We start from the raw sequence: 26178 nt of genomic DNA, 5'->3' as shown, positions 1-26178 counted from the left end.
AGAAAACCCACAAGATTGGACAGGCAACCCTACTCCTTGTCACGTACAACCGGGGATTCGAAACCACGCCAGTTGACTCAATGACAGGCCGTATGATACCGCACGCACGTGCTTACCATTCGGCCATCCACCACCCCCTCCCCCATTCCCGGAATCGAAACCATCCCCACTGCGTTCACTTAGAAGAACCCTTGACAATTGAATTATTTGACTCAATGACAGACTTCCTGATCAAATGTGTGCGTGTTAATCATTGCCCCCCCCCCCCCCCCCCCCGGGTTCCCGTTAAAGAACCCTTGACAGTTGCAATATTTTATATAAGAGTAGGGTGTAGGGCAGAATCACTCTAAGAACACAGAAAAGTAGGATACTAAACCGTATTTCATTTCACAAGCAAGGGAAAGTCACCTTTATGTAGGTCAAGGTTTTTTGTAATTCTGGGTGTATTTGATCTACATCTGGTTTCTAGTAATGCCTATTAAATACTTTATGATTTCTGACCAAATTCTAAGTGATTTATATGTCACTTTACTTGCTATATTATACATACATTTCTGAAGAGAATTAAAATCTAATTGTGTTTTGGAAGAAAAGTTAACATTAATAACAAAAAATAAATATTTAAAAATTGGGTCAAATGCATTCTTTCCCAGAAGTATAAAATAAATTGATGCTTGGGTTTTCTTGTTGTTATCATACAGCAAATACTCTTTCAATGGTGTTCCAGCCTAAAAAATAAAAAGTAGGCAATAAGAATACTTTCTATGGTTCACAACGTTTAAATAAACAATTTATTTTGCCACATCGAGACCGAGTCTCTATTTGGTTTCAACTTTGCGTAATGCTTATTGTGTCTTGTCCAGTTACAGACCCAGGCAGATTATTATGCTCAAATCAAATGAGTTAGAAGTCAGAAAAAAGTCTTGAGATTTGGGACTGAAGTCTCATAATAGGTCAACTATTCACCCTTTCATACATGTATTGTCTGCAAATCCAGATTCCCTACTACATCATGGCAGCACCTATTTACTTGGCAATGTCTAATTATTTTTGGACCATTCTTATTTTATTTCCATTGACAACAAATTGGATATTACCCTTTAAAATCTATTGAAATCTATTTGAAAGTAAAATACTGTCCATCATTATTTTACTGCTATTTACTGTAAAAATACACATACATGTAGGGCCTATCGCAACTTGAAGGAAATCAATGGATGTGATTGGCAAAAATCAAACATGCCAAGTACTTGAAACAGTAGAGTCCTAGGCATTGCCCCGAGAAGAATAACTAGATTACCAAGCAAGTGTATAGAAGTACTTCCTGATTAAAAATACAAATATATATGTTACTTACATTTTGCGTGTTTTCCCCTTGTCAGTGATACAGGACGGAGGACCTGACAAGGACAGCTGTCTAGTCGTTCGGATGGGACGAAAAACCGAGGTCCCGTGTACACATTGGCGTGCACGTAAAAGATTCCTTGGCAATTGGAATTCGATATAAGAGTAGGCTGTAGCGCCGCTGCCCGGGCAAAATTCCCTTCATAGCACACTGTATGGCGTATGCCCGTTTCATTCGGATGGGACGAAAAACCGAGGTCCCGTGTACACATTGGCGTGCACGTAAAAGATTCCTTGGCAATTGGAATTCGATATAAGAGTAGGCTGTAGCGCCGCTGCCCGGGCAAAATTCCCTTCATAGCACACTGTATGGCGTATGCCCATCTTCATTAGCCCAATTTATAAGCAAAACAGTAGGATGTTAAACCCCATTTCATTTCATTTTCAAAATTATAAAATAATTTGATGGCTTAATATTCAAAAGGTACAGTCCTTTATGTTTATAAAATTGTACGGGAGCCATAAAAAGCCCCTGATACCTTGAATATATGCAGTTTAAAAGTAAACAAAAATCTCAATATTTAGGAGAGAGAGTGAGAAATGGGGTTTAACGTCCATCCAACCCCCCCACCAAGTGTATAGAACCAGTTCCTGATTTAAAAAGCAAATATGCATGGTACTTACATAGTCTTTGTCTGATAAGCAAGATCTGTGAGAAAACGTCTCCACAATATCAATAGCCCTTTCCAACTTGATCTTCCGAGGTGGGTAACTGAAAAAAAAATTGGCAATGTATTAGTTGGCTTAAATTGACAAGACAGTTTTGATTAATTAAAAAAATGTTAATTTAATTACATTTGTTTTGTTTCATGTGTTGGTTTGCTTTGCCACAGATGAGACAGTGATATCTACATATAACTAAGATTCTGTCTCTGCTCATACATGACGTGTACAGTTTTACTATACTAAACTGAATTTTAGATTTCAAAATAGCATAACAATCTTTTCTATTAGAATTGAAAAGTTACCCACCAAGAAAAAGCTGCTCTATCATCATTTTTTCCAGCCATTTCTTCTTCCATTTTTTTCTTTTATAATTTCTTTTGTTATTACATGATCTTTTTCTGGGTGATTTGCATATACATCCAATATTGAAACTGAAAAAATAAATACATGATATGTAATTTACGATTAAAGCTACCTTACCATATATATAAACTGTGTGATATGAAATTGAAACTAACGTATCTATATGTATCAAAAGTTTTAATCCCAAGGAACTACCTAAGCCGTAAAAGTCTATCTTAATAATCCTTGTTTGTCACATGGTTTCACTGTCGCAGTAATTAGAAGACGGCCATGGTGACTGAGTAAATTAGGTGCTGGCACACTAGCATGGAGGCCACAGGTTATCTCTTGGGGTTGACCGAGAAAGCTCATCTTGATTTTGCAGAGTGGTTTCCCCTGAGATCCAATGTACTCATTGGTGTACACATAAAAGTTCTCTTGGCAGTTTGAATTCGGTATGAGAGTAGGCCATAGTGTCGCTGCCCAGACAAACATTTTCACTTAGCACAATGCATTAGACCAGTCGGAGCTGACCAGTAGGACGTCTTTAAACCCCATTTCATTTCAGGTAATCTAGTATTTTTCTAGTAAGATTGAAGTCTCTCTACTTTCTTTATATGTAAATATCATATTTGAAATAAGTCATACTTTTATTCGATATGGGGTGGGGCTGGGGGGAATGGTCTAGTAGGTAATGCATGCGCATGAAATCACAGGGTCTGTCATTGTGTTAAGTGGCAGGGTTTCAATTTGAAGGAGTAGAGTCGCCTGTCCAATCTCTTGAGTTTTTTCGCTGGGTCATTCGGTTTCCTCCGTTTTCTAAATACATGTACCCCTACGCCAAGCGAATTATTCATATTAAATTGAAGCATACCTTCTCTAATCTCTGGGTCCTTTTGTTACCTCCTTTTGCTAAATACCCATACCCGCAAGGGAATTATTCATATTAAATTTAACCTTACCTGTCCTTTTTCCCGAAACGACCTAGCGTCTGTAGGCTAAGTAGATATAAGGACCCATCTTGCAACAACTCTACATGTAGGTTCGTGCATAATTAATATTACAGTAACATACCAATTTTTAATACATGTAGAATGAGACAGTGTGCAGGGAAAGGGTGGAAACGGAAGTAGGCTAATCCTCGTCGTAGTTGATTACCGGTATGCATATAGGCACAGCATGGACTACTTGATTCTTCAAATACAAGTACAAGGCCTTTTTTATGTCATTTCTCTATCTCTCTCTCTCTGTTGCATGTAAGTGCCATATAAATACTTTATTTGGGATTGTATGTTCACATACACTAATCATTGTAGGACATTGGTAAAAAAAAAATTAGAAAATATAAAAATTAATTGAAATTTTTACCTGTTTTTCTTCGATTCAATGCCAATGGAGTCCTTGGTAAATTCTCAATAATTATTGCTGGAAGGTGGAAAGAGTCACATATCATCACTGACTGGAAAAAATAATAAAACTACAGAGAAACTTCCACAGGCTGATTCTAGTTCCATTATTTATTAACTGTGACTGAATCAGGCAAAAATGGGGCCTAATATTAAATATTACACAGACTCACAGAGGTTGAACAACGGATTACATGTCATTTGGGACTCAAAAAAATATGACCACGACATTTGGGACTCGGGTATACGACGTTTGGGACTTTGGTATACGTCGTTTGGGACTCGGGTTAACGACGTTTGGGACTCGGGATAATTTATTAGAAGTAGGCCAATTCAAAACACGAAAGAAAATATTTATTAACATGAAACACGTGGTTAGTGTAACAGCATGCCTCTATCGCTGAAGCAGCCAAATAATATTGACAGAGGAATGATGCTCTGCGGACGAATACTCTGAAGTCAATGCTTTCTACACTGAAACATTTAGCGAAATATAAACAACGACGTGTAGTTCTTCAATGTAATAAACTTTATATATTAAATAACAGCTACAAATATAAACAGTTCACACATCAGCTTACACAAATCAGGTCGCATACGCATGGGCCTACATAGCCTAATGAGAGAATTCGAATACGGATGAATTCCTCTTTTAATTCTGATTATAATCAACGTGCTACATATTATACTGAAGACATCATGGCTGAATATTACTCATTACTGACGATGCTGAATAATACTTGATTACATGCTGAATATTATATTCTGAAGCTTTCACTGAATATTACATGTACATTCTGAAGATTTCACTAAACATTACGTGAAAACTGAAATAAGAAAAATACATCGGATTACCATGCAGTACTGATTGACTAACTTTAATGACAACAATGAACACAACGTAAACAATACGTAGCCCTGTTCAAAGGCCAAGGACGATGACACTGACAGACGACAGCGGACGACAGCGCTGTCTCCACGAATTATAAACCTGACTTAATATGACTAAAACATTGCCTGGCAAAGCACACAATAATACTGACATGTACTTAAACATACAATAAACATATTAGCATACTATAAATATATAAATTATGTGTTTATAAAACGTAATAACCTTTTTGACTTCACCCCTTTCCCGATTTCATGCATTTGGCTGCCATGATGATCTACGAAAGACCACGTATTTTGAGGGAAGCTTATTAGGTAAACATAATAAACTTAACTAAATGCCTATAATCATAATTTGATTCCCTGAATAAATATCTACATATTTAATACTCAAACTAATAATATATAAACTATGATATTATACAAGCTTAAGACGTAAAGGCAAAATTAAAGAGAAACAACAAACAACATCAATTAATTCTCCCTTTAATAGGAAATTAGCCGACAAACAGCCAGTAGACAAAGTTAGCAATCGGAACACTTCGTCTATCGCACGACTACCGTTACATGGCTCCCCAAAATTAGGAACTAATTTTCAATTAATCTACGAACAAAGAAAAAGCAGAGATATAAAAGTAAACCAAATAACTAAACGGTTAAGCATAACAGTTTGATAGTTCTACTGAAAGTCTGTGGCTCCTCGATGGGGAATCCCGATTTACTCATGTTCCAAAATTAATATCAGTTTCTGAATAGGACGTTCAAGAACACTTCTCGGATAGACACGTTTCCCTTTCGCATTAAGCTTCTTGTCACCAACTAAAAGTTTGACAGTTCGCACATGATTATCTTTATCTTTGTAAGTTTCTATAATTCGTCCCAAAGACCATTGATTGCGAGCAGATTTATCATCAACCACGAGCACTATATCACTACAATGCATATCACGAGTTTCACGATTCCATTTTTGACGTACTTGTTGATTCTGCAGATACTCTTGCTTCCATCTACTCCAAAATTCATTTGATATATACTGAACGCGACGCCAACGTTTTCGTGAATAAAGATCAGGTTTCTGGAATTCACCAGGGGGAGGCAATATTATCTTAGACTTCATAGTTAAAATGTTATTAGGAGTTAAGGGTGTTAGCGAATTGACGTCGTTCAAGTTATCTACTGTAAGTGGCCTACTATTAATAATTGACATAGCTTCATACATAAAGGTGCGCAAGGAATCGTCATCCAACTGAGAACCATTCTGTAACAAAAGTGACGATAGAACATTTCGAATAGAACGAATGTGGCGCTCCCACACCCCACCCATATGGCTAGCATTTGGAACATTAGTTTTAAACTGAAAATAGTCACACCCATTTTCTACAAGATATTTCTGAATTCGACCACTGTCCATCTCGTGAAAGGCTTGATGTAACTCGCGTTTTGCTCCAATAAAGTTTGTTCCGTTATCACATCTTAACTGTCGGATAGGTCCACGAATACACTGGAAACGTCGTAAACCGTTTATAAATGCGTCTGTACTTAGATCATTTAAAGTTTCTATATGTATAGCACGGCTAGCCATACATACAAATAATAACCCATATCTCTTAATTTCCTTTCTGCCCTCTTTTACATACCATGGGCCGAAACAATCCATTCCGCAATAACTAAAAGGAGGCGCAGTTTCCAAACGATCTTCTGGTAAATCACTCATTTTTTGTTCCTGTGACCGACCGCGTAACTTACGACATATAACACACCGTAAAATATGACTAGACACAACTGATGTACAACCTATTATCCAGTAACCGCTGGCTCTTATTTCATTAGTGGTTATTCCGCGACCCTGATGCTCAACGATACTATGAAAATAGCGCACAATCATGTTTGTAATGTAATGTTTCTTTGGCAAAATAACTGGGTATTTATCTAACTGATCACAGGTAGCTCGTTTGAGTCGTCCACCCACGCAAATAACATTATCAGAATTCAGAAAAGGATCAAGTTTATAAAGTGACGACGACTTTTTTAAGCGAATAATGTCCTCTTTATTTGCAGATAATTTCACAGCCTTAAGAATTTTTAACTCTTCAGCGAAGGCTTCAGCTTGTACCATCTTAATGATTTGTAATTCTGAACATCTTAATTCTTCAACTGTTAAGGGCGAATGAGTCAGTGGTTGATCAGGAAAATCTTTAACTTTACTGAGCAATATTGCTTTAAATCTTAAACATAAGGCTATCACTCGTTTGGCTTTAAACCAGTCTGAAATGTGATTCAAACGAGAAAGTTCAAAACATGGTTTTGCATTTGTAGCTAAACTCTGTACCTTCTTAAGTTCAGGATCATCAGAAGATATATTTACATGCATTTCTTCAGGATTGTCAGATGTACTAGGTAATTGTGATTTCCATAAAAAGTCTGGTCCGATGAACCATTTAGTCGCATTGAGCTCTTCTGCAGTAACGCCCCTTGATGCTAGATCTGCTAAATTATCTTTCGATTTAATGTACCTCCACTGAGTAGGATTACTTGACTCTCGTATCTGCTGTATACGATTCGCAACGAACATTTGAAATCTTCTTGCATCATTGTTAATATAACCTAACACTACTTTACTATCTGACCAAAATACTTCAGTTAAATTACTATAGTTCAATTCACGTCTTAACTGCAAACTAACTCTTACCGACACTAAAGCTGCAGCTAATTCTAAACGGGGAATTGTTATTGGTTTAAGAGGTGTCACTCGAGATTTACTCATTACTAATGAACAAGATACATTGCTATTATTGTCAATCAATCTCAAATACGAACATTGTCCGTAACCGAACGTTGACGCGTCTGAAAAATGATGTAATTCATTTACCACAATATCACCAAAGTCTTTGGGTTTATAACAACGTTCTATTTTCACGTCTGCAAGTTGAGATAAGCTAGATCTCCATTTTTCCCATCGGAATCTCAATATATCCGGAATGTCACTGTCCCAATCGTTATGAGCTCTACAGAGTTCCTGCAAGATTTGTTTACCAACTAAAATAACTGGCGAAATAAGTCCTAACGGATCATAGATCGAGGAAACAGTTGACAAAATTCCACGTCTGGTGAGTGGCTGATCTTTGAGACATATACGAAACTGAAAAGTGTCGGATTCAATGCACCACTGTAAACCAAGACATCTCTCAATAGGTGAATCTTCGAAGAAAAGGTCATGATTCTGAAGAACCTTTGCACGATCCACAACCGGAACTGATTCGATCACTGTGTTAGAATTTGACAAAAATTTATGAAGTCTCAATCCGCACTTGGCTAACAGTTTTTTGGTATTTTCAATCAGCGAAATTGCTTCTTCGTCAGTTTTGACTGACAACAAACCATCATCAACATAGAAATTATTTCGCACGAAATTAGCAGCTTCTGATCCAAATTCCATTTCAAAATCATTTGCAGCTTGCTTTAGCCCAAAGTTCGCACAACCTGGTGACGAGGTAGCACCAAATAAATGCACAGTCATTCTGAAATCGGCAGGCTTATCATCTCCCTTATTCCACCATAAAAATCTGAGAAAATCACGATCTTGTTTTTCCACATTAAACTGGTAGAACATTTGCTCAATATCACACATAATGGCTACATTCTCCATTCTAAATCGACATAATACACCGAACAAACTATTGGTTAGATCGGGCCCCTTTAACAAATGATCATTAAGCGAAACATCCTTAAATTTCGAATTACAGTCGAAAACGACTCGAATTTTACCAGGCTTTTTTGCATGATAAACTGCATGATGTGGTATATACCAAATCTGTCCAATATTACAAAGTTCATGCGCAGAAATCGGTTCGGCGTAATTCTTTTCGATAATCTCATTCATGAATTTACTGTAATCTTGCTTAAAATTTATGTCTTTTGTAAAACGATTTACCAAAGGTGTCAAACGATTTTCTGCCACAATGCGATTATTCGGAAGCGTTGGTTTAGATCCACGGAAAGGTAAAGGCATTTCATAATGACTGTTTTCATTTAAGCGAATTGATGAGTTCATCTTAAGTACAAATTGATTATCTTCATGAGAACAACCAGAGTCATTATTATTACGATCACTGAAGTCTATCTCCATCATTTTCAGTATGTCAACAGGATTAATAATTTCTCGGATGTGTGTTTTAAAGGAAACAACAATATCACTTGAAGTTAGTGATTGTTCTGATTTATTATTACATGATGTTCGAACTTGAAATGTCTGACTACTACAGCCTATTGAATCCAAATTTTCTGACGCACATTGATCTATAATGCCAACTACACCCCATCCTAAGTCAGTTCTCTGGGCGTAAGGACCATTTCCCGAATGAGGTATTACTTCTCTAGGTGTAAGAGCTTTAGGACAATTATAACCTATTAAAAGGGCAATCTCGCAATTCAGAATAGGAGGAAGTTGATCTGCTATACAGTGTAAGTGAGGCCAACGTCTAGCCATGTCGGAATTAGGAATATGACTTCTATTCGCCGGCATTATTCTTCTGGAATAAACTGGAGGTAGATTGATGATTATATTACTGTCATATCCTCGAACACACAAACCCGGAACTTTACAGCTATTTATTATCTGATTTTCAGCAGTCATTGTTGAAAGTGAAAGCTGGATTTGTTGTCCATCAACACCAAGAGAATCTAACAAAGTGTCTAAAACAAAAGTATTGTCCGACTGAGTATCAAGCAATGCATAAACTAAACGTTCTCTGTCTTCAAAGGATATCCACACGGGTACAATCATTGCGCTTTTATTACCAACGTCGTACCAGTCAACTTTAATACTATGCGCAACGGAAGACCTTGCAACTAGATCGTTTCTTTCCGGAACATCACCATGAAGAGAAGTTGGGTGCCTTTTATGACAGATATTACACCACAATCTGCCTCGACAAAATACTGACATGTGACCCGAGCTTAAACAGCCAAAACACAGGCGATTATTTGCAATGTACTCCTTTCTATCTTTCAAATTCTTCTTTAAAAATTCAGAACATGTGTCCAAGTGATGCTGACCTTTACAAACGGTACACGGTTTTCGTTCGGAGCGATTAAACTGACGATTTTCACGAGTTTCCAAAGCATGAGCCGTTGCAGCTCTCCTAGGTTCATATGGATTACTTCGATTTGAGTTTGACTTATAACTACAGGACGTAACTGGATCGCAAGCGATATCTGCCTCTCTTGATAAATATTTTACAAATTCCCTAAAGGGAGGAAACTGCTGATATTTCTGCTTATAGTCGTGCACGATACGAGCCCAACAATTGACTAAATAATCTGGTAACTTAATCAAAAGTTTCTTATTTTCTCGTGGATCATCGAGAACTTTAAGACTATCAATAGAGTTCATACCAGATTCACACTGTCTGAGAAAGTCTGCAAATTTTCGAAGTGCCAAACCATCGCGAGGATATATCTTCGGCCAACTTTCTAGCTTGTCGCGAAAAGCTTGCGAAATAATAAAGGGATTACCGAATCTTTCTTCTAATAAGGACTTTGCATCTTCAAAGGCGTTATCAGTTTGTAATAAAAAGTAACTCTCAACGGATTCACGTGCAACACCACTTAAATATTTTTTAAGATAAAACATTTTTTCGACCGGTTGAATATTCTTGTGTTCTATCAAAGAACGAAACCCAGATTTCCATGTTGGATACTTCAATGGATCGCCAGAAAATATTATAGGTTCAGGAGCTGGCAATTTACTTAAATTAACTTGTTCTGCAAACATTTTAGCAATTGATGATAAAGTTTCATTGTTACTAATGTTACCACCACAATTTTCCACTGAAACTTCAGTTGGCGAATATCTTGAGTCAGGAATGTTATTAATGTAACTTTGAACATATTGATTTACATCTTGATTAGCAGCAGGTAGAGGTACATGTACAAAATTACGTTGACGATCTTGACGCGCATTAATTTCAGGAGCATTGTGACTACATGTATTATGACGGCTTTTATCAGATTCACTACTGTCAGTCAAGACACAACTGTCTTCTCTTTCAACTTGATCTAAGGCTTGAAGTTTAGCTTCCGCCATATCCAAATCTCGTATCATCTGAATACGTGTAAGTTCTGACTGTTTCCTGGTTTCTTCCTCTAGATATTTGAGTTTTACTTTAAGTGCAGCAGCTTCAATAGCTATGTCAGCTTTTACAGAGTGCGACCGCGATGCAGCACTTCGTGTTTGAAGAGATCTCTTTGATGAAGAATGATGAGATGATTTTATCTTGTAGGTATCATTACCACCGGATGCCATTGTACTTGTATATAATTTATCCGAAATCGAAATCACCGATAATATACTGCTTATTAGAAATATTGTCAATGGTAAAGTTGCTGAATACATAACACCAGTCTCTTCTCAGTATGCGATATGAAGTGTCTACTCATATAACGCAAATGAATTAAAAGTTCGCCTACTTATAAACGAATGTGAATAAAGTTTTCACTGTAACAGCATGCCTCTATCGCTGAAGCAGCCAAATAATATTGACAGAGGAATGATGCTCTGCGGACGAATACTCTGAAGTCAATGCTTTCTACACTGAAACATTTAGCGAAATATAAACAACGACGTGTAGTTCTTCAATGTAATAAACTTTATATATTAAATAACAGCTACAAATATAAACAGTTCACACATCAGCTTACACAAATCAGGTCGCATACGCATGGGCCTACATAGCCTAATGAGAGAATTCGAATACGGATGAATTCCTCTTTTAATTCTGATTATAATCAACGTGCTACATATTATACTGAAGACATCATGGCTGAATATTACTCATTACTGACGATGCTGAATAATACTTGATTACATGCTGAATATTATATTCTGAAGCTTTCACTGAATATTACATGTACATTCTGAAGATTTCACTAAACATTACGTGAAAACTGAAATAAGAAAAATACATCGGATTACCATGCAGTACTGATTGACTAACTTTAATGACAACAATGAACACAACGTAAACAATACGTAGCCCTGTTCAAAGGCCAAGGACGATGACACTGACAGACGACAGCGGACGACAGCGCTGTCTCCACGAATTATAAACCTGACTTAATATGACTAAAACATTGCCTGGCAAAGCACACAATAATACTGACATGTACTTAAACATACAATAAACATATTAGCATACTATAAATATATAAATTATGTGTTTATAAAACGTAATAACCTTTTTGACTTCACCCCTTTCCCGATTTCATGCATTTGGCTGCCATGATGATCTACGAAAGACCACGTATTTTGAGGGAAGCTTATTAGGTAAACATAATAAACTTAACTAAATGCCTATAATCATAATTTGATTCCCTGAATAAATATCTACATATTTAATACTCAAACTAATAATATATAAACTATGATATTATACAAGCTTAAGACGTAAAGGCAAAATTAAAGAGAAACAACAAACAACATCAATTAATTCTCCCTTTAATAGGAAATTAGCCGACAAACAGCCAGTAGACAAAGTTAGCAATCGGAACACTTCGTCTATCGCACGACTACCGTTACAGTTAGTAAAAGGCCCCAGCCTGTAAAAAAAGATTGCATGTCGTGTAAATATTTATTTTGGTTTTTTTGTAGGTCATTTTCAAATAAATTCATCAGCATATTATTCGTTTTAAATAAATATAAAACTTTTATGAGAAACGATGATTATCAAAGAACCGTAAGTGCAACTAATGTTTTATCGTTTGGTTGAGCCTTTTACTAACTGTAAGGCTGGGGCTATTTGCCACATGTGGTAAGACAATACGGAGACTATTTGCCACATATGACAAGTCTCATTTCATGTGGCACGGCTACAGACCACAATTATCAACCGATTTCAATGAAACTTACAGATTATAATAAGAGTATTGATATCTCAAACTAGCTTTCGGCCACTTCCGGTTAACGGTTTCCGAGATATTAGGTTACCACACATTTCATGTGGCACGGCTACAGACCATAATTATCAACCGATTTCAATGAAACTTACAGATTATAATAAGAGTATTAAGAGCTCAAACTAGCCAAAATTTCGGCCACTTCCGGTTAGCGGTTTACGAGATATCAGGTTACCACACATTTCATGTGGCACGGCTACAGACCACAATTATCAACCGATTTCAATGAAACTTACAGATTATAATAAGAGTATTAAGAGCTCAAACTAGCCAAAATTTCGGCCACTTCCGGTTAGCGGTTTCCGAGATATCAGGTTACCACACATTTCATGTGGCACGGCTACAGACCACAATTATTAACTGATTTCAATGAAACTTACAGATTATAATAAGAGTATTAATATCTCAAACTAGCCAAAATTTCGGCCACTTCCGGTTAACGGTTTCCGAGATATCAGGTTACACACATTTCATGTGGCACGGCTACAGACCACAATAATCAACCGATTTCAATGAAACTTACAGATTATAATAAGAGTTTTAAGAGCTCAAACTAGCCAAAATTTCGGCCACTTCCGGTTAGCGGTTTCCAAGATATCAGGTTACCACACATTTCATGTGGCACGGCTACAGACCACAATTATCAACCGATTTTAATGAAACTTACAGATTATAATAACATTAATATCTCAAACTAGCCAAAATTTCGGCCACTTCCGGTTAGCGGTTTACGAGATATCAGGTTACCACACATTTCATGTGGCACGGCTACAGACCACAATTATCAACCGATTTTAATGAAACTTACAGATTATAATAAGAGTATTACGAGCTCAAATTAGCCAAAATTTCGGCCACTTCCGGTTAGCGGTTTACGAGATATCAGGTTACCACACATTTCATGTGGCACGGCTACAGACCACAATTATCAACCGATTTCAATGAAACTTACAGATTATAATAAGAGTATTAATATCTCAAACTAGCCAAAATTTCGGCCACTTCCGGTTAGCGGTTTACGAGATATCAGGTTACCACACATTCCATGTGGCACGGCTACAGACCACAATTATCAACCGATTTCAATGAAACTTACAGATTATAATAAGAGTATTAAGGGCTCAAACTAGCCAAAATTTCGGCCACTTCCGGTTAGCGGTTTACGAGATATCAGGTTACCACACATTTCATGTGGCACGGCTACAGACCACAATTATCAACCGATTTCAATGAAACTTAGAGATTATAATAAGAGTATTAATATCTCAAACTAGCCAAAATTTCGGCCACTTCCGGTTAGCGGTTTCCAAGATATCAGGTTACCACACATTTCATGTGGCACGGCTACAGACCACAATTATCAACCGATTTTAATGAAACTTACAGATTATAATAACATTAATAATATCTCAAACTAGCCAAAATTTCAGCCACTTCCGGTTAGCGGTTTACGAGATATCAGGTTACCACACATTTCATGTGGCACGGCTACAGACCACAATTATCAACCGATTTCAATGAAACTTACAGATTATAATAAGAGTATTAATATCTCAAACTAGCCAAAATTTCGGCCACTTCCGGTTAGCGGTTTACGAGATATCAGGTTACCACACATTTCATGTGGCACGGCTACAGACCACAATTATCAACCGATTTCAATGAAACTTACAGATTATAATAAGAGTATTACGAGCTCAAATTAGCCAAAATTTCGGCCACTTCCGGTTAGCGGTTTACGAGATATCAGGTTACCACACATTTCATGTGGCACGGCTACAGACCACAATTATCAACCGATTTCAATGAAACTTACAGATTATAATAAGAGTATTAAGAGCTCAAACTAGCCAAAATTTCGGCCACTTCCGGTTAGCGGTTTCCGAGATATCAGGTTACCACACATTTCATGTGGCACGGCTACAGACCACAATTATTAACTGATTTCAATGAAACTTACAGATTATAATAAGAGTATTAATATCTCAAACTAGCCAAAATTTCGGCCACTTCCGGTTAACGGTTTCCGAGATATCAGGTTACCACACATTTCATGTGGCACGGCTACAGACCACAATTATCAACCGATTTTAACGAAACTTACAGATTATAATAAGAGTATTAATATCTCAAACTAGCAAAAATTTCGGCCACTTCCGGTTAGCGGTTTCCGAGATATCAGGTTACCACACATTTCATGTGGCACGGCTACAGACCACAATTATCAACCGATTTCAATGAAACTTAGAGATTATAATAAGAGTATTAATATCTCAAACTAGCCAAAATTTCGGCCACTTCCGGTTAGCGGTTTACGAGATATCAGGTTACCACACATTTCATGTGGCACGGCTACAGACCACAATTATCAACCGATTTCAATGAAACTTACAGATTATAATAAGAGTATTAAGAGCTCAAACTAGCCAAAATTTCGGCCACTTCCGGTTAGCGGTTTCCGAGATATCAGGTTACCACACATTTCATGTGGCACGGCTACAGACCACAATTATCAACTGATTTCAATGAAACTTACAGATTATAATAAGAGTATTAATATCTCAAACTAGCCAAAATTTCGGCCACTTCCGGTTAACGGTTTCCGAGATATCAGGTTACCACACATTTCATGTGGCACGGCTACAGACCACAATAATCAACCGATTTCAATGAAACTTACAGATTATAATAAGAGTTTTAAGAGCTCAAACTAGCCAAAATTTCGGCCACTTCCGGTTAGCGGTTTCCGAGATATCAGGTTACCACACATTTCATGTGGCACGGCTACAGACCACAATTATCAACCGATTTTAATGAAACTTACAGATTATAATATCATTAATAATATCTCAAACTAGTCAAAATTTTGGCCACTTCCGGTTAGCGGTTTCCGAGATATCAGGTTACCACACATTTCATGTGGCACGGCTACAGACCACAATTATCAACCGATTTCAATGAAACTTACAGATTATAATAAGAGTATTAAGAGCTCAAACTAGCCAAAATTTCGGCCACTTCCGGTTAGCGGTTTACGAGATATCAGGTTACCACACATTTCATGTGGCACGGCTACAGACCACAATTATCAACCGATTTCAATGAAACTTACAGATTATAATAAGAGTATTAAGAGCTCAAACTAGCCAAAATTTCGACCACTTTCAGTTAGCGGTGTCCGAGATATCAGGTTACCACACATTTCATGTGGCACGGCTACAGACCACAATTATCAACCGATTTTAACGAAGCTTACAGATTATAATAACATTAATAATATCTCAAACTAGCCAAAATTTCGGCCACTTCCGGTTAGCGGTTTCCGAGATATCAGGTTACCACACATTTCATGTGGCACGGCTACAGACCACAATTATCAACCGATTTCAATGAAACTTACAGATTATAATAAGAGTATGATTATCTCAAACTAGCCAAAATTTCATGTGGCACGGCTACAGACCACAATTATCAACCGATTTCAATGAAACTTACAGATTATAATAAGAGTATTATTATCTCAAACTAGCCAAAATTTCGGCCACTTCCGGTTAGCGGTTTCCGAGATATCAGGTTACCACACATTTCATGTGGCACGGCTACAGACCACAATTATCAACCCATTTTAACGAAACTTACAGATTATAATAACATTAATAATATCTCAAACTAGCCAAAATTTCGGCCATTTCCGGTTAGCGGTTTCCGAGATATCAGGTTACCACACATTTCATGTGGCACGGCTACAGACCACAACTATCAACCGATTTCAATGAAACTTACAGATTATAATGAGAGTATTATTATCTCAAACTAGCCAAAATTTCGGCCACTTCCGGTTAGCGGTTTTCGAGATATCAGGTTACCACACATTTCATGTGGCACGGCTACAGACCACAATTATCAACCGATTTTAATGAAACTTACAGATTATAATAACATTAATAATATCTCAAACTAGCCAAAATTTCGGCCACTTCCGGTAAGCGGTTTCCGAGATATCAGGTTACCACACATTTCATGTGGCACGGCTACAGACCACAATTATCAACCGATTTTAACGAAACTTACAGATTATAATACGAGTATTAATATCTCAAACTAGCCAAAATTTCGGCCACTTCCGGTTAACGGTTTTCGAGATATCAGGTTACCACACATTTCATGTGGCACGGCTACAGACCACAATTATCAACCGATTTCAATGAAACTTAGAGATTATAATAAGAGTATAAATATCTCAAACTAGCCAAAATTTCGGCCACTTCCGGTTAACGGTTTCCGAGATATCAGGTTACCACACATTTCATGTGGCACGGCTATAGACCACAATTATCAACCGATTTCAATGAAACTTACAAATTATAATAAGAGTATTAAGAGCTCAAACTAGCCAAAATTTCGGCCACTTCCGGTTAGCGGTTTACGAGATATCAGGTTACCACACATTTCATGTGGCACGGCTACAGACCACAATTATCAACCGATTTTAATGAAACTTACAGATTATAATAAGAGTATTACGAGCTCAAATTAGCCAAAATTTCGGCCACTTCCGGTTAGCGGTTTACGAGATATCAGGTTACCACACATTTCATGTGGCACGGCTACAGACCACAATTATCAACCGATTTCAATGAAACTTACAGATTATAATAAGAGTATTAATATCTCAAACTAGCCAAAATTTCGGCCACTTCCGGTTAGCGGTTTACGAGATATCAGGTTACCACACATTCCATGTGGCACGGCTACAGACCACAATTATCAACCGATTTCAATGAAACTTACAGATTATAATAAGAGTATTAAGGGCTCAAACTAGCCAAAATTTCGGCCACTTCCGGTTAGCGGTTTACGAGATATCAGGTTACCACACATTTCATGTGGCACGGCTACAGACCACAATTATCAACCGATTTCAATGAAACTTAGAGATTATAATAAGAGTATTAATATCTCAAACTAGCCAAAATTTCGGCCACTTCCGGTTAGCGGTTTCCAAGATATCAGGTTACCACACATTTCATGTGGCACGGCTACAGACCACAATTATCAACCGATTTTAATGAAACTTACAGATTATAATAACATTAATAATATCTCAAACTAGCCAAAATTTCAGCCACTTCCGGTTAGCGGTTTACGAGATATCAGGTTACCACACATTTCATGTGGCACGGCTACAGACCACAATTATCAACCGATTTCAATGAAACTTACAGATTATAATAAGAGTATTAATATCTCAAACTAGCCAAAATTTCGGCCACTTCCGGTTAGCGGTTTACGAGATATCAGGTTACCACACATTTCATGTGGCACGGCTACAGACCACAATTATCAACCGATTTCAATGAAACTTACAGATTATAATAAGAGTATTACGAGCTCAAATTAGCCAAAATTTCGGCCACTTCCGGTTAGCGGTTTACGAGATATCAGGTTACCACACATTTCATGTGGCACGGCTACAGACCACAATTATCAACCGATTTCAATGAAACTTACAGATTATAATAAGAGTATTAAGAGCTCAAACTAGCCAAAATTTCGGCCACTTCCGGTTAGCGGTTTCCGAGATATCAGGTTACCACACATTTCATGTGGCACGGCTACAGACCACAATTATTAACTGATTTCAATGAAACTTACAGATTATAATAAGAGTATTAATATCTCAAACTAGCCAAAATTTCGGCCACTTCCGGTTAACGGTTTCCGAGATATCAGGTTACCACACATTTCATGTGGCACGGCTACAGACCACAATTATCAACCGATTTTAACGAAACTTACAGATTATAATAAGAGTATTAATATCTCAAACTAGCAAAAATTTCGGCCACTTCCGGTTAGCGGTTTCCGAGATATCAGGTTACCACACATTTCATGTGGCACGGCTACAGACCACAATTATCAACCGATTTCAATGAAACTTAGAGATTATAATAAGAGTATTAAGATCTCAAACTAGCCAAAATTTCGGCCACTTCCGGTTAGCGGTTTACGAGATATCAGGTTACCACACATTTCATGTGGCACGGCTACAGACCACAATTATCAACCGATTTCAATGAAACTTACAGATTATAATAAGAGTATTAAGAGCTCAAACTAGCCAAAATTTCGGCCACTTCCGGTTAGCGGTTTCCGAGATATCAGGTTACCACACATTTCATGTGGCACGGCTACAGACCACAATTATCAACTGATTTCAATGAAACTTACAGATTATAATAAGAGTATTAATATCTCAAACTAGCCAAAATTTCGGCCACTTCCGGTTAACGGTTTCCGAGATATCAGGTTACCACACATTTCATGTGGCACGGCTACAGACCACAATAATCAACCGATTTCAATGAAACTTACAGATTATAATAAGAGTTTTAAGAGCTCAAACTAGCCAAAATTTCGGCCACTTCCGGTTAGCGGTTTCCGAGATATCAGGTTACCACACATTTCATGTGGCACGGCTACAGACCACAATTATCAACCGATTTTAATGAAACTTACAGATTATAATATCATTAATAATATCTCAAACTAGTCAAAATTTCGGCCACTTCCGGTTAGCGGTTTCCGAGATATCAGGTTACCACACATTTCATGTGGCACGGCTACAGACCACAATTATCAACCGATTTCAATGAAACTTACAGATTATAATAAGAGTATTAAGAGCTCAAACTAGCCAAAATTTCGGCCACTTCCGGTTAGCGGTTTACGAGATATCAGGTTACCACACATTTCATGTGGCACGGCTACAGACCACAATAATCAACCGATTTCAATGAAACTTACAGATTATAATAAGAGTATTAAGAGCTCAAACTAGCCAAAATTTCGACCACTTTCAGTTAGCGGTGTCCGAGATATCAGGTTACCACACATTTCATGTGGCACGGCTACAGACCACAATTATCAACCGATTTTAACGAAGCTTACAGATTATAATAACATTAATAATATCTCAAACTAGCCAAAATTTCGGCCACTTCCGGTTAGCGGTTTCCGAGATATCAGGTTACCACACATTTCATGTGGCACGGCTACAGACCACAATTATCAACCGATTTCAATGAAACTTACAGATTATAATAAGAGTATGATTATCTCAAACTAGCCAAAATTTCATGTGGCACGGCTACAGACCACAATTATCAACCGATTTCAATGAAACTTACAGATTATAATAAGAGTATTATTATCTCAAACTAGCCAAAATTTCGGCCACTTCCGGTTAGCGGTTTCCGAGATATCAGGTTACCACACATTTCATGTGGCACGGCTACAGACCACAATTATCAACCCATTTTAACGAAACTTACAGATTATAATAACATTAATAATATCTCAAACTAGCCAAAATTTCGGCCATTTCCGGTTAGCGGTTTCCGAGATATCAGGTTACCACACATTTCATGTGGCACGGCTACAGACCACAACTATCAACCGATTTCAATGAAACTTACAGATTATAATGAGAGTATTATTATCTCAAACTAGCCAAAATTTCGGCCACTTCCGGTTAGCGGTTTTCGAGATATCAGGTTACCACACATTTCATGTGGCACGGCTACAGACCACAATTATCAACCGATTTTAATGAAACTTACAGATTATAATAACATTAATAATATCTCAAACTAGCCAAAATTTCGGCCACTTCCGGTAAGCGGTTTCCGAGATATCAGGTTACCACACATTTCATGTGGCACGGCTACAGACCACAATTATCAACCGATTTTAACGAAACTTACAGATTATAATAAGAGTATTAATATCTCAAACTAGCCAAAATTTCGGCCACTTCCGGTTAACGGTTTCCGAGATATCAGGTTACCACACATTTCATGTGGCACGGCTACAGACCACAATTATCAACCGATTTCAATGAAACTTAGAGATTATAATAAGAGTATAAATATCTCAAACTAGCCAAAATTTCGGCCACTTCCGGTTAACGGTTTCCGAGATATCAGGTTACCACACATTTCATGTGGCACGGCTATAGACCACAATTATCAACCGATTTCAATGAAACTTACAAATTATAATAAGAGTATTAAGAGCTCAAACTAGCCAAAATTTCGGCCACTTCCGGTTAGCGGTTTACGAGATATCAGGTTACCACACATTTCATGTGGCACGGCTACAGACCACAATTATCAACCGATTTCAATGAAACTTACAGATTATAATAAGAGTATTAATATCTCAAACTAGCCAAAATTTCGGCCACTTCCGGTTAGCGGTTTACGAGATATCAGGTTACCACACATTTCATGTGGCACGGCTACAGACCACAATTATCAACCGATTTCAATGAAACTTACATATTATAATAAGAGTATTAAGAGCTCAAACTAGCCAAAATTTCGGCCACTTCCGGTTAGCGGTTTCCGAGATATCAGGTTACCACACATTTCATGTGGCACGGCTACAGACCACAATTATCAACTGATTTCAATGAAACTTACAGATTATAATAAGAGTATTAATATCTCAAACTAGCCAAAATTTCGGCCACTTCCGGTTAGTGGTTTCGGAGATATCAGGTTACCAAACATTAAAATCTTTATCCCCATAGGATTTCAGTTTAGCTTGTGGCACAACTAATGAGTGTGTATTTTGTGAGCGAAGTGGTCGATCTGTTTGATATGATTGAATGAGATCCGTGGGGTAAGGTGGAGAAAGGTCATGTTGACGCATACAGTATACACCAATGTTAAAATCTTGAAAGTTATCCGGGCTCCTATTGGTAACTCATGTAAGGATTTTAGGATTGGAGTCATGTGAGAGTATTTTTGTGTTCTTATTATTATTCTGGCGGCGGTGTTTTGAAATTATTTTGAGTTTTGCAGACGGGTTTTTGGGAACTCTATTCAAAACACTGTTACAGTAATCGAACCTCAAGATGTGTGTATTGAAAATTAGCAGTAAAATTTGTTTTAAGCGATCGTGGCGTAATGGCAGAACCTATGAAGATCGCAAGTGGTTCTGAAGTTTGGATTTGATGTTGATCAGTGATAGAATCTTTGTTAATGGTCTATTAAAAGTTGATAATGGAGTTTTGACATGACTAATAGTTATTGTTGTCTTTGGTGATCACACACAGATGTCTCTGAAATAAATAACACAGTATTTAGTAATCTTTTGTACCATTGTGTTCTAATTAGCTCTTATTTGTGCCATCAATAATAGTCTACAAACCAAAACAAAGTTTAAGCAGATACATTATGCGCAGATCCTATTCTAATCCTCGCGCAAATAAACTATAGAACCAATGCTGCCTAACTTTTCATTGTCTTTTATAGGGGTAATCTTAATATTTTGGAGTCCGTTATACCTCAGCCATTTGTTTTGAATGCGTATTATACATGTAAAATGTGCATTATTATGAAAAGTTATTCCGATTAGTATGTAAGGTGTTGTAAGAACGTTTATGCTAATCGGAATATCTTCATAGTGTAAGTTGTTCATGTTACATGCATGTGGTTGATATATTAAAAATGGTGGTGGTTGTTGTTTCCAAATACGCCTGATACTTAATTTTGTCGTGCAATTCGGACACGGCTTATCCGTTTCACTGCCCAACTGATGCCATGTTTCTAAACTTTTGAGAAAAGCCGAGTCATTGGGGGAGGGGAATGGTTTTATTGCCACTGCAGTCTTTCCGTCAACAAATTGTTGAACAAAATTACAATCGGGTTGAGAGCAAGAAAATATTTCTGTAGTTTGAAACATGAAAGTGAACTTCGAAATAAATATTTCATATTCACTTCCATACAAATCAACTGATATTTGGCTAGAGTCATGTTTTCCAAAGAAATGATACTTACCCTCAAAATCCAAACCTTTAGAGAGCAACTCAACGCTTTTAAGCAACCTCTGTATTACAGCCTGGTTCGTCTCTTCAAGTTCGAAAGATGAGAAGTCAGTCATAACTTTAAAAAAACATGCCCTGTTACACAAAAATATGGCAAGAAAATTATCAATAGTACAAGTGTTGGACAAATGAATCAATTGATTCCATTCATTTACCCCTCTCCCTCCCCAAGAAGGCAGATTCCCAGTCGACTCCTTAGTAATGAACCCAAAGTCAGATGGAGATGGGTAGTTTGGCATACTTTCTGGAACTGCCGGCACAAGCTTGTTAAGGGGGGTTATGCTGATATGTCGAAAACCGCTAACCGGAAGTGGCCGAAATTTTGGCTAGTTTGAGATATTATTAATGTTATTATAATCTTTAAGTTTTATTGAAATCGGTTGATAATTGTGGTCTGTAGCCGTGCCACATGAAATGTGTGGTAACCTGATATCTCAGAAACCGCTAACCGGAAGGGGCCGAAATTTTGGCTAGTTTGAGATATTATTAATGTTATTATAATCTGTAAGTTTCATTGAACTCGGTTGATAATTGTGGTCTGTAGCCGTGCCACATGAAATATGTGGTAACCTGATATCTCGGAAACCGCTAACCGGAAGTGGCCGAAATTTTGGCTAGTTTGAGATATTAAGACTCTTATTATAATCTGTAAGTTTCATTGAAATCGGTTGATAATTGTGGTCTGTAGCCGTGCCACATGAATTGTGTGGTAACCTGATATCTCCGAAACCGCTAACCGGAAGTGGCCGAAATTTTGGCTAGTTTGAGATATTATTAATGTTATTATAATCTGCAAGTTTCATTGAAATCGGTTGATAATTGGGGTCTGTAGCCGTGCCACATGAAATGTGTGGTAACCTGATATCTCGGAAACCGCTAACCGGAAGTGGCCGAAATTTTGGCTATTTTGAGATATTAATAATGTTATTATAATCTGTAAGTTTCATTGAAATCGGTTGATAATTGTGGTCTGTAGCCGTGCCACATGAATTGTGTGGTAACCTGATATCTCCGAAACCGCTAACCGGAAGTGGCCGAAATTTTGGCTATGCTGAGATATTATTAATGTTATTATAATCTGTAAGTTTCATTGAAATCGGTTGATAATTGTGGTCTGTAGCCGTGCCACATGAATTGTGTGGTAGCCTGATATCTCCGAAACCGCTAACCGGAAGTGGCCGAAATTTTGGCTAGTTTGAGATATTACTAATGTTATAATAATCTGTAAGTTTCATTAAAATCAGTTGATAATTGTGGTCTGTAGCCGTGCCACATGAAATGTGTGGTAACCTGATATCTCGGAAACCGCTAACCGGAAGTGGCCGAAATTTTGGCTAGTTTGAGATATCATTAATGTTATTATAAGCTGTACGTTTCATTGAAATCGGTTGATAATTGTGGTCTGTAGCCGTGCCACATAAAATGTGTGGTAACCTGATATCTCGGAAACCGCTAACCGGAAGTGGCCGAAAGTTTGGCTATTTTGAGATATTATTAATGTTATTATAATCTGTAAGTTTCATTGAAATCGGTTAATAATTGTGGTCTGTAGCCGCAGGGCTATTTTGACATTCTTGCTTACCACATGTGGCAAATAGCCACTGCCTTTTTTACAAGCCCCTAGAAATTGTTAACGATAATCCGTGAGCTGCACGTTGACATGCTTGTCGTAGATGGCAATACCAATTGATAAATTAGTGCGTACAAGGCAAAGTTTTTTTGTGGAAAATATAAGAAATGGCAACGAACAAAGCGGGATAATTAAAGCTGATTAACTGATAATCCCAATGTTATTACAGTATGTTCAAAGAAACCTAACGGTTCTTTGGTGGATGAGGAAAAACGTGAGTTGTCAATCATCGAGAATGGCGGCCGTGTGTTGATTGCAGTTATACCGTTTCACGAAAAATCATTAGCAGTGGTCGGTCAATCAAGCTCGTTTACTATTTATAACGCAAATTTTTCGTTTCGGTTAAAACAAAATATACGTCCATTTTAATTGGCCGAAGGATGTGTGACTAACAGAAATATGACGGGCGGACAAACTGACCAAACAGTATATTTCGAGGTATTTGAGGTAAGCTAATTTAATATTATATCATAACTGCATGTGCATACTTGTGTTTCTGTGTGATTAAATATTCAAAAAATCATTCTTAGGATACAGCCTCGACACCAGTCCGCCTTGAATTGCAATGTTTGTTTTGTGTTCTGGGCGCCATTTTGAAAAAAACTGACATGACCTATATAATACAATCCAGCGACAGTGCAGTCAATTTCCTTTAAAAGGGAATCCGAATTTGTTAATTTTCTGCAATATCACTTCGGCGGTAGCGGACGTTAAATAAAGCTATTTCACGTACAAAGACCTACAATAAATTCCAGGTGAATTGGGAAAAATATTCATGTATTTTCTTGATGAAGAGTAGCTATTTCAATTTGTAAATGCCCAGTCATCTTAGACAAATAATAATTCCAACTTCAAATCAGTTGTATTTATTCAAATCATACTATGAATAATTGTATTTTTCCACTTGCATAATAAAAACTTGACTTTTATTATTTTATTTCTTCAGGCCAAGAACATGGAAAATTGGTAATTGCCTTGTATCACTGCTAACTATAAGGCACAGGGAGCCTTGGGCAGAAATGATAATAATATGGTTCTCAGATATGTTACTGTGTACAGACTGAACAAAAAATATAAATACACTTGCTATTACATGTACATTGTATCATTGGCAATAATAAGATCCAATTTTACTTTTTAGTTACACTGTTAACCACCAATAGATGACAATAAATCATAAAATGTATTCAGCTCGACGTAAGACTTAAATAAATAGTTACAGTTGGTTTAACTTGAATAGAAGTTTTAATTATCTATGCTGCTAATATGCATATATCACCTTGTAGCTGAATCACATTACATATCTTTTTAGTTGATGTTCATATCGTCTTACGTATTTGTCAACATCAAGGTGACCTTGTTCTATGTCACATTAGCCTTTTCAGACTTGTTACCACGAATTTACTCACCACACCCTCGCATAGTTATGAATTTATTGTTTCACTTGACTAAAGAAACATTTTGTAGGAATGTATGCTTTTATAGATTGGACACTTGTTTGCAATATCATTGTCGGTGGAAACTGGCACTATACTTAAAGAATGACTGAACAAATAGCGGAGACGGGGTTTCAGCCGGCTGATTTAAATTATTTCTTTAAATACAGTAAAGCTTGAAATATGTCAGTTTTCACTCTTTAGAATGTTTTTGTAAATAAGTTTTTATTGTAGTTTCCGTGGCGTATTCCCAATAAGCGTTAGAAACAAAGATATACACCCTTAATCCCGGTGCCGATAAATGTTGGGTTGTGTGGAACATGCTAACAAATCTCGGGTACGATATATGTTTGATTCTGGTTGAAAACAGCATGAGAGCAACATGATTGTTTTCATTGGAGATGAGACGCAAATATTCAAAGGGGTCAGACAAACTCTAAACCAACCGCGTTCCCTTCACTGAGTCCCTTCAAAGGAGGCCCTGTCTGTCTACCTGTGGAATAACATGCATTTGTATCTGTTAAATTTTTGTGGTAGACAGATTGATATTATTTA

The 26178-nt window shown here is 37.1% G+C and overlaps 1 protein-coding gene across 4 annotated transcripts; it reads right to left on the bottom strand.

Moving 5' to 3' along the window:
- Positions 1 to 272: 272 nt before the first annotated feature.
- On the bottom strand, positions 273 to 12280 carry LOC126831636 (uncharacterized). 4 transcript variants are annotated; one of them, XM_050562226.2, is made up of 6 exons: positions 11945 to 12280; positions 4936 to 11654; positions 3781 to 3871; positions 2377 to 2501; positions 2029 to 2116; positions 273 to 728 (listed from the first exon to the last, which is right to left on the bottom strand). In XM_050562226.2, exon 2 carries the CDS (start codon positions 11101 to 11103, stop codon positions 5428 to 5430), a length of 5676 nt encoding a protein of 1891 aa, XP_050418183.1. In that variant the 5' UTR covers positions 11104 to 11654; positions 11945 to 12280; the 3' UTR covers positions 273 to 728; positions 2029 to 2116; positions 2377 to 2501; positions 3781 to 3871; positions 4936 to 5427. The 4 variants fall into 4 exon arrangements, 2 of the variants coding, with proteins under 2 accessions (XP_050418183.1, XP_050418184.1); XR_007684240.2 differs by lacking the exons at positions 3781 to 3871; positions 4936 to 11654; positions 11945 to 12280 and adding an exon at positions 3375 to 3585 and having other exon boundaries at positions 276 to 728; XR_007684241.2 differs by lacking the exons at positions 3781 to 3871; positions 4936 to 11654; positions 11945 to 12280 and adding an exon at positions 3487 to 3574 and having other exon boundaries at positions 276 to 728.
- Positions 12281 to 26178: the final 13898 nt, after the last annotated feature.

The sequence above is a fragment of the Patella vulgata genome, chromosome 9 (assembly GCF_932274485.2).
Source record: "Patella vulgata chromosome 9, xgPatVulg1.2, whole genome shotgun sequence".
Taxonomy (NCBI): domain Eukaryota; kingdom Metazoa; phylum Mollusca; class Gastropoda; family Patellidae; genus Patella; species Patella vulgata.
The sequence above is the reverse complement of the archived record's forward strand: the minus strand, read 5'-3'. Positions and strand labels throughout refer to the sequence as shown.

Excerpts from the sequence above, each read along its gene's own strand:
- LOC126831636 (XM_050562226.2), bottom strand. The coding sequence starts at position 11,103 with ATGTATTCAGCAACTTTACCATTGACAATATTTCTAATAAGCAGTATA.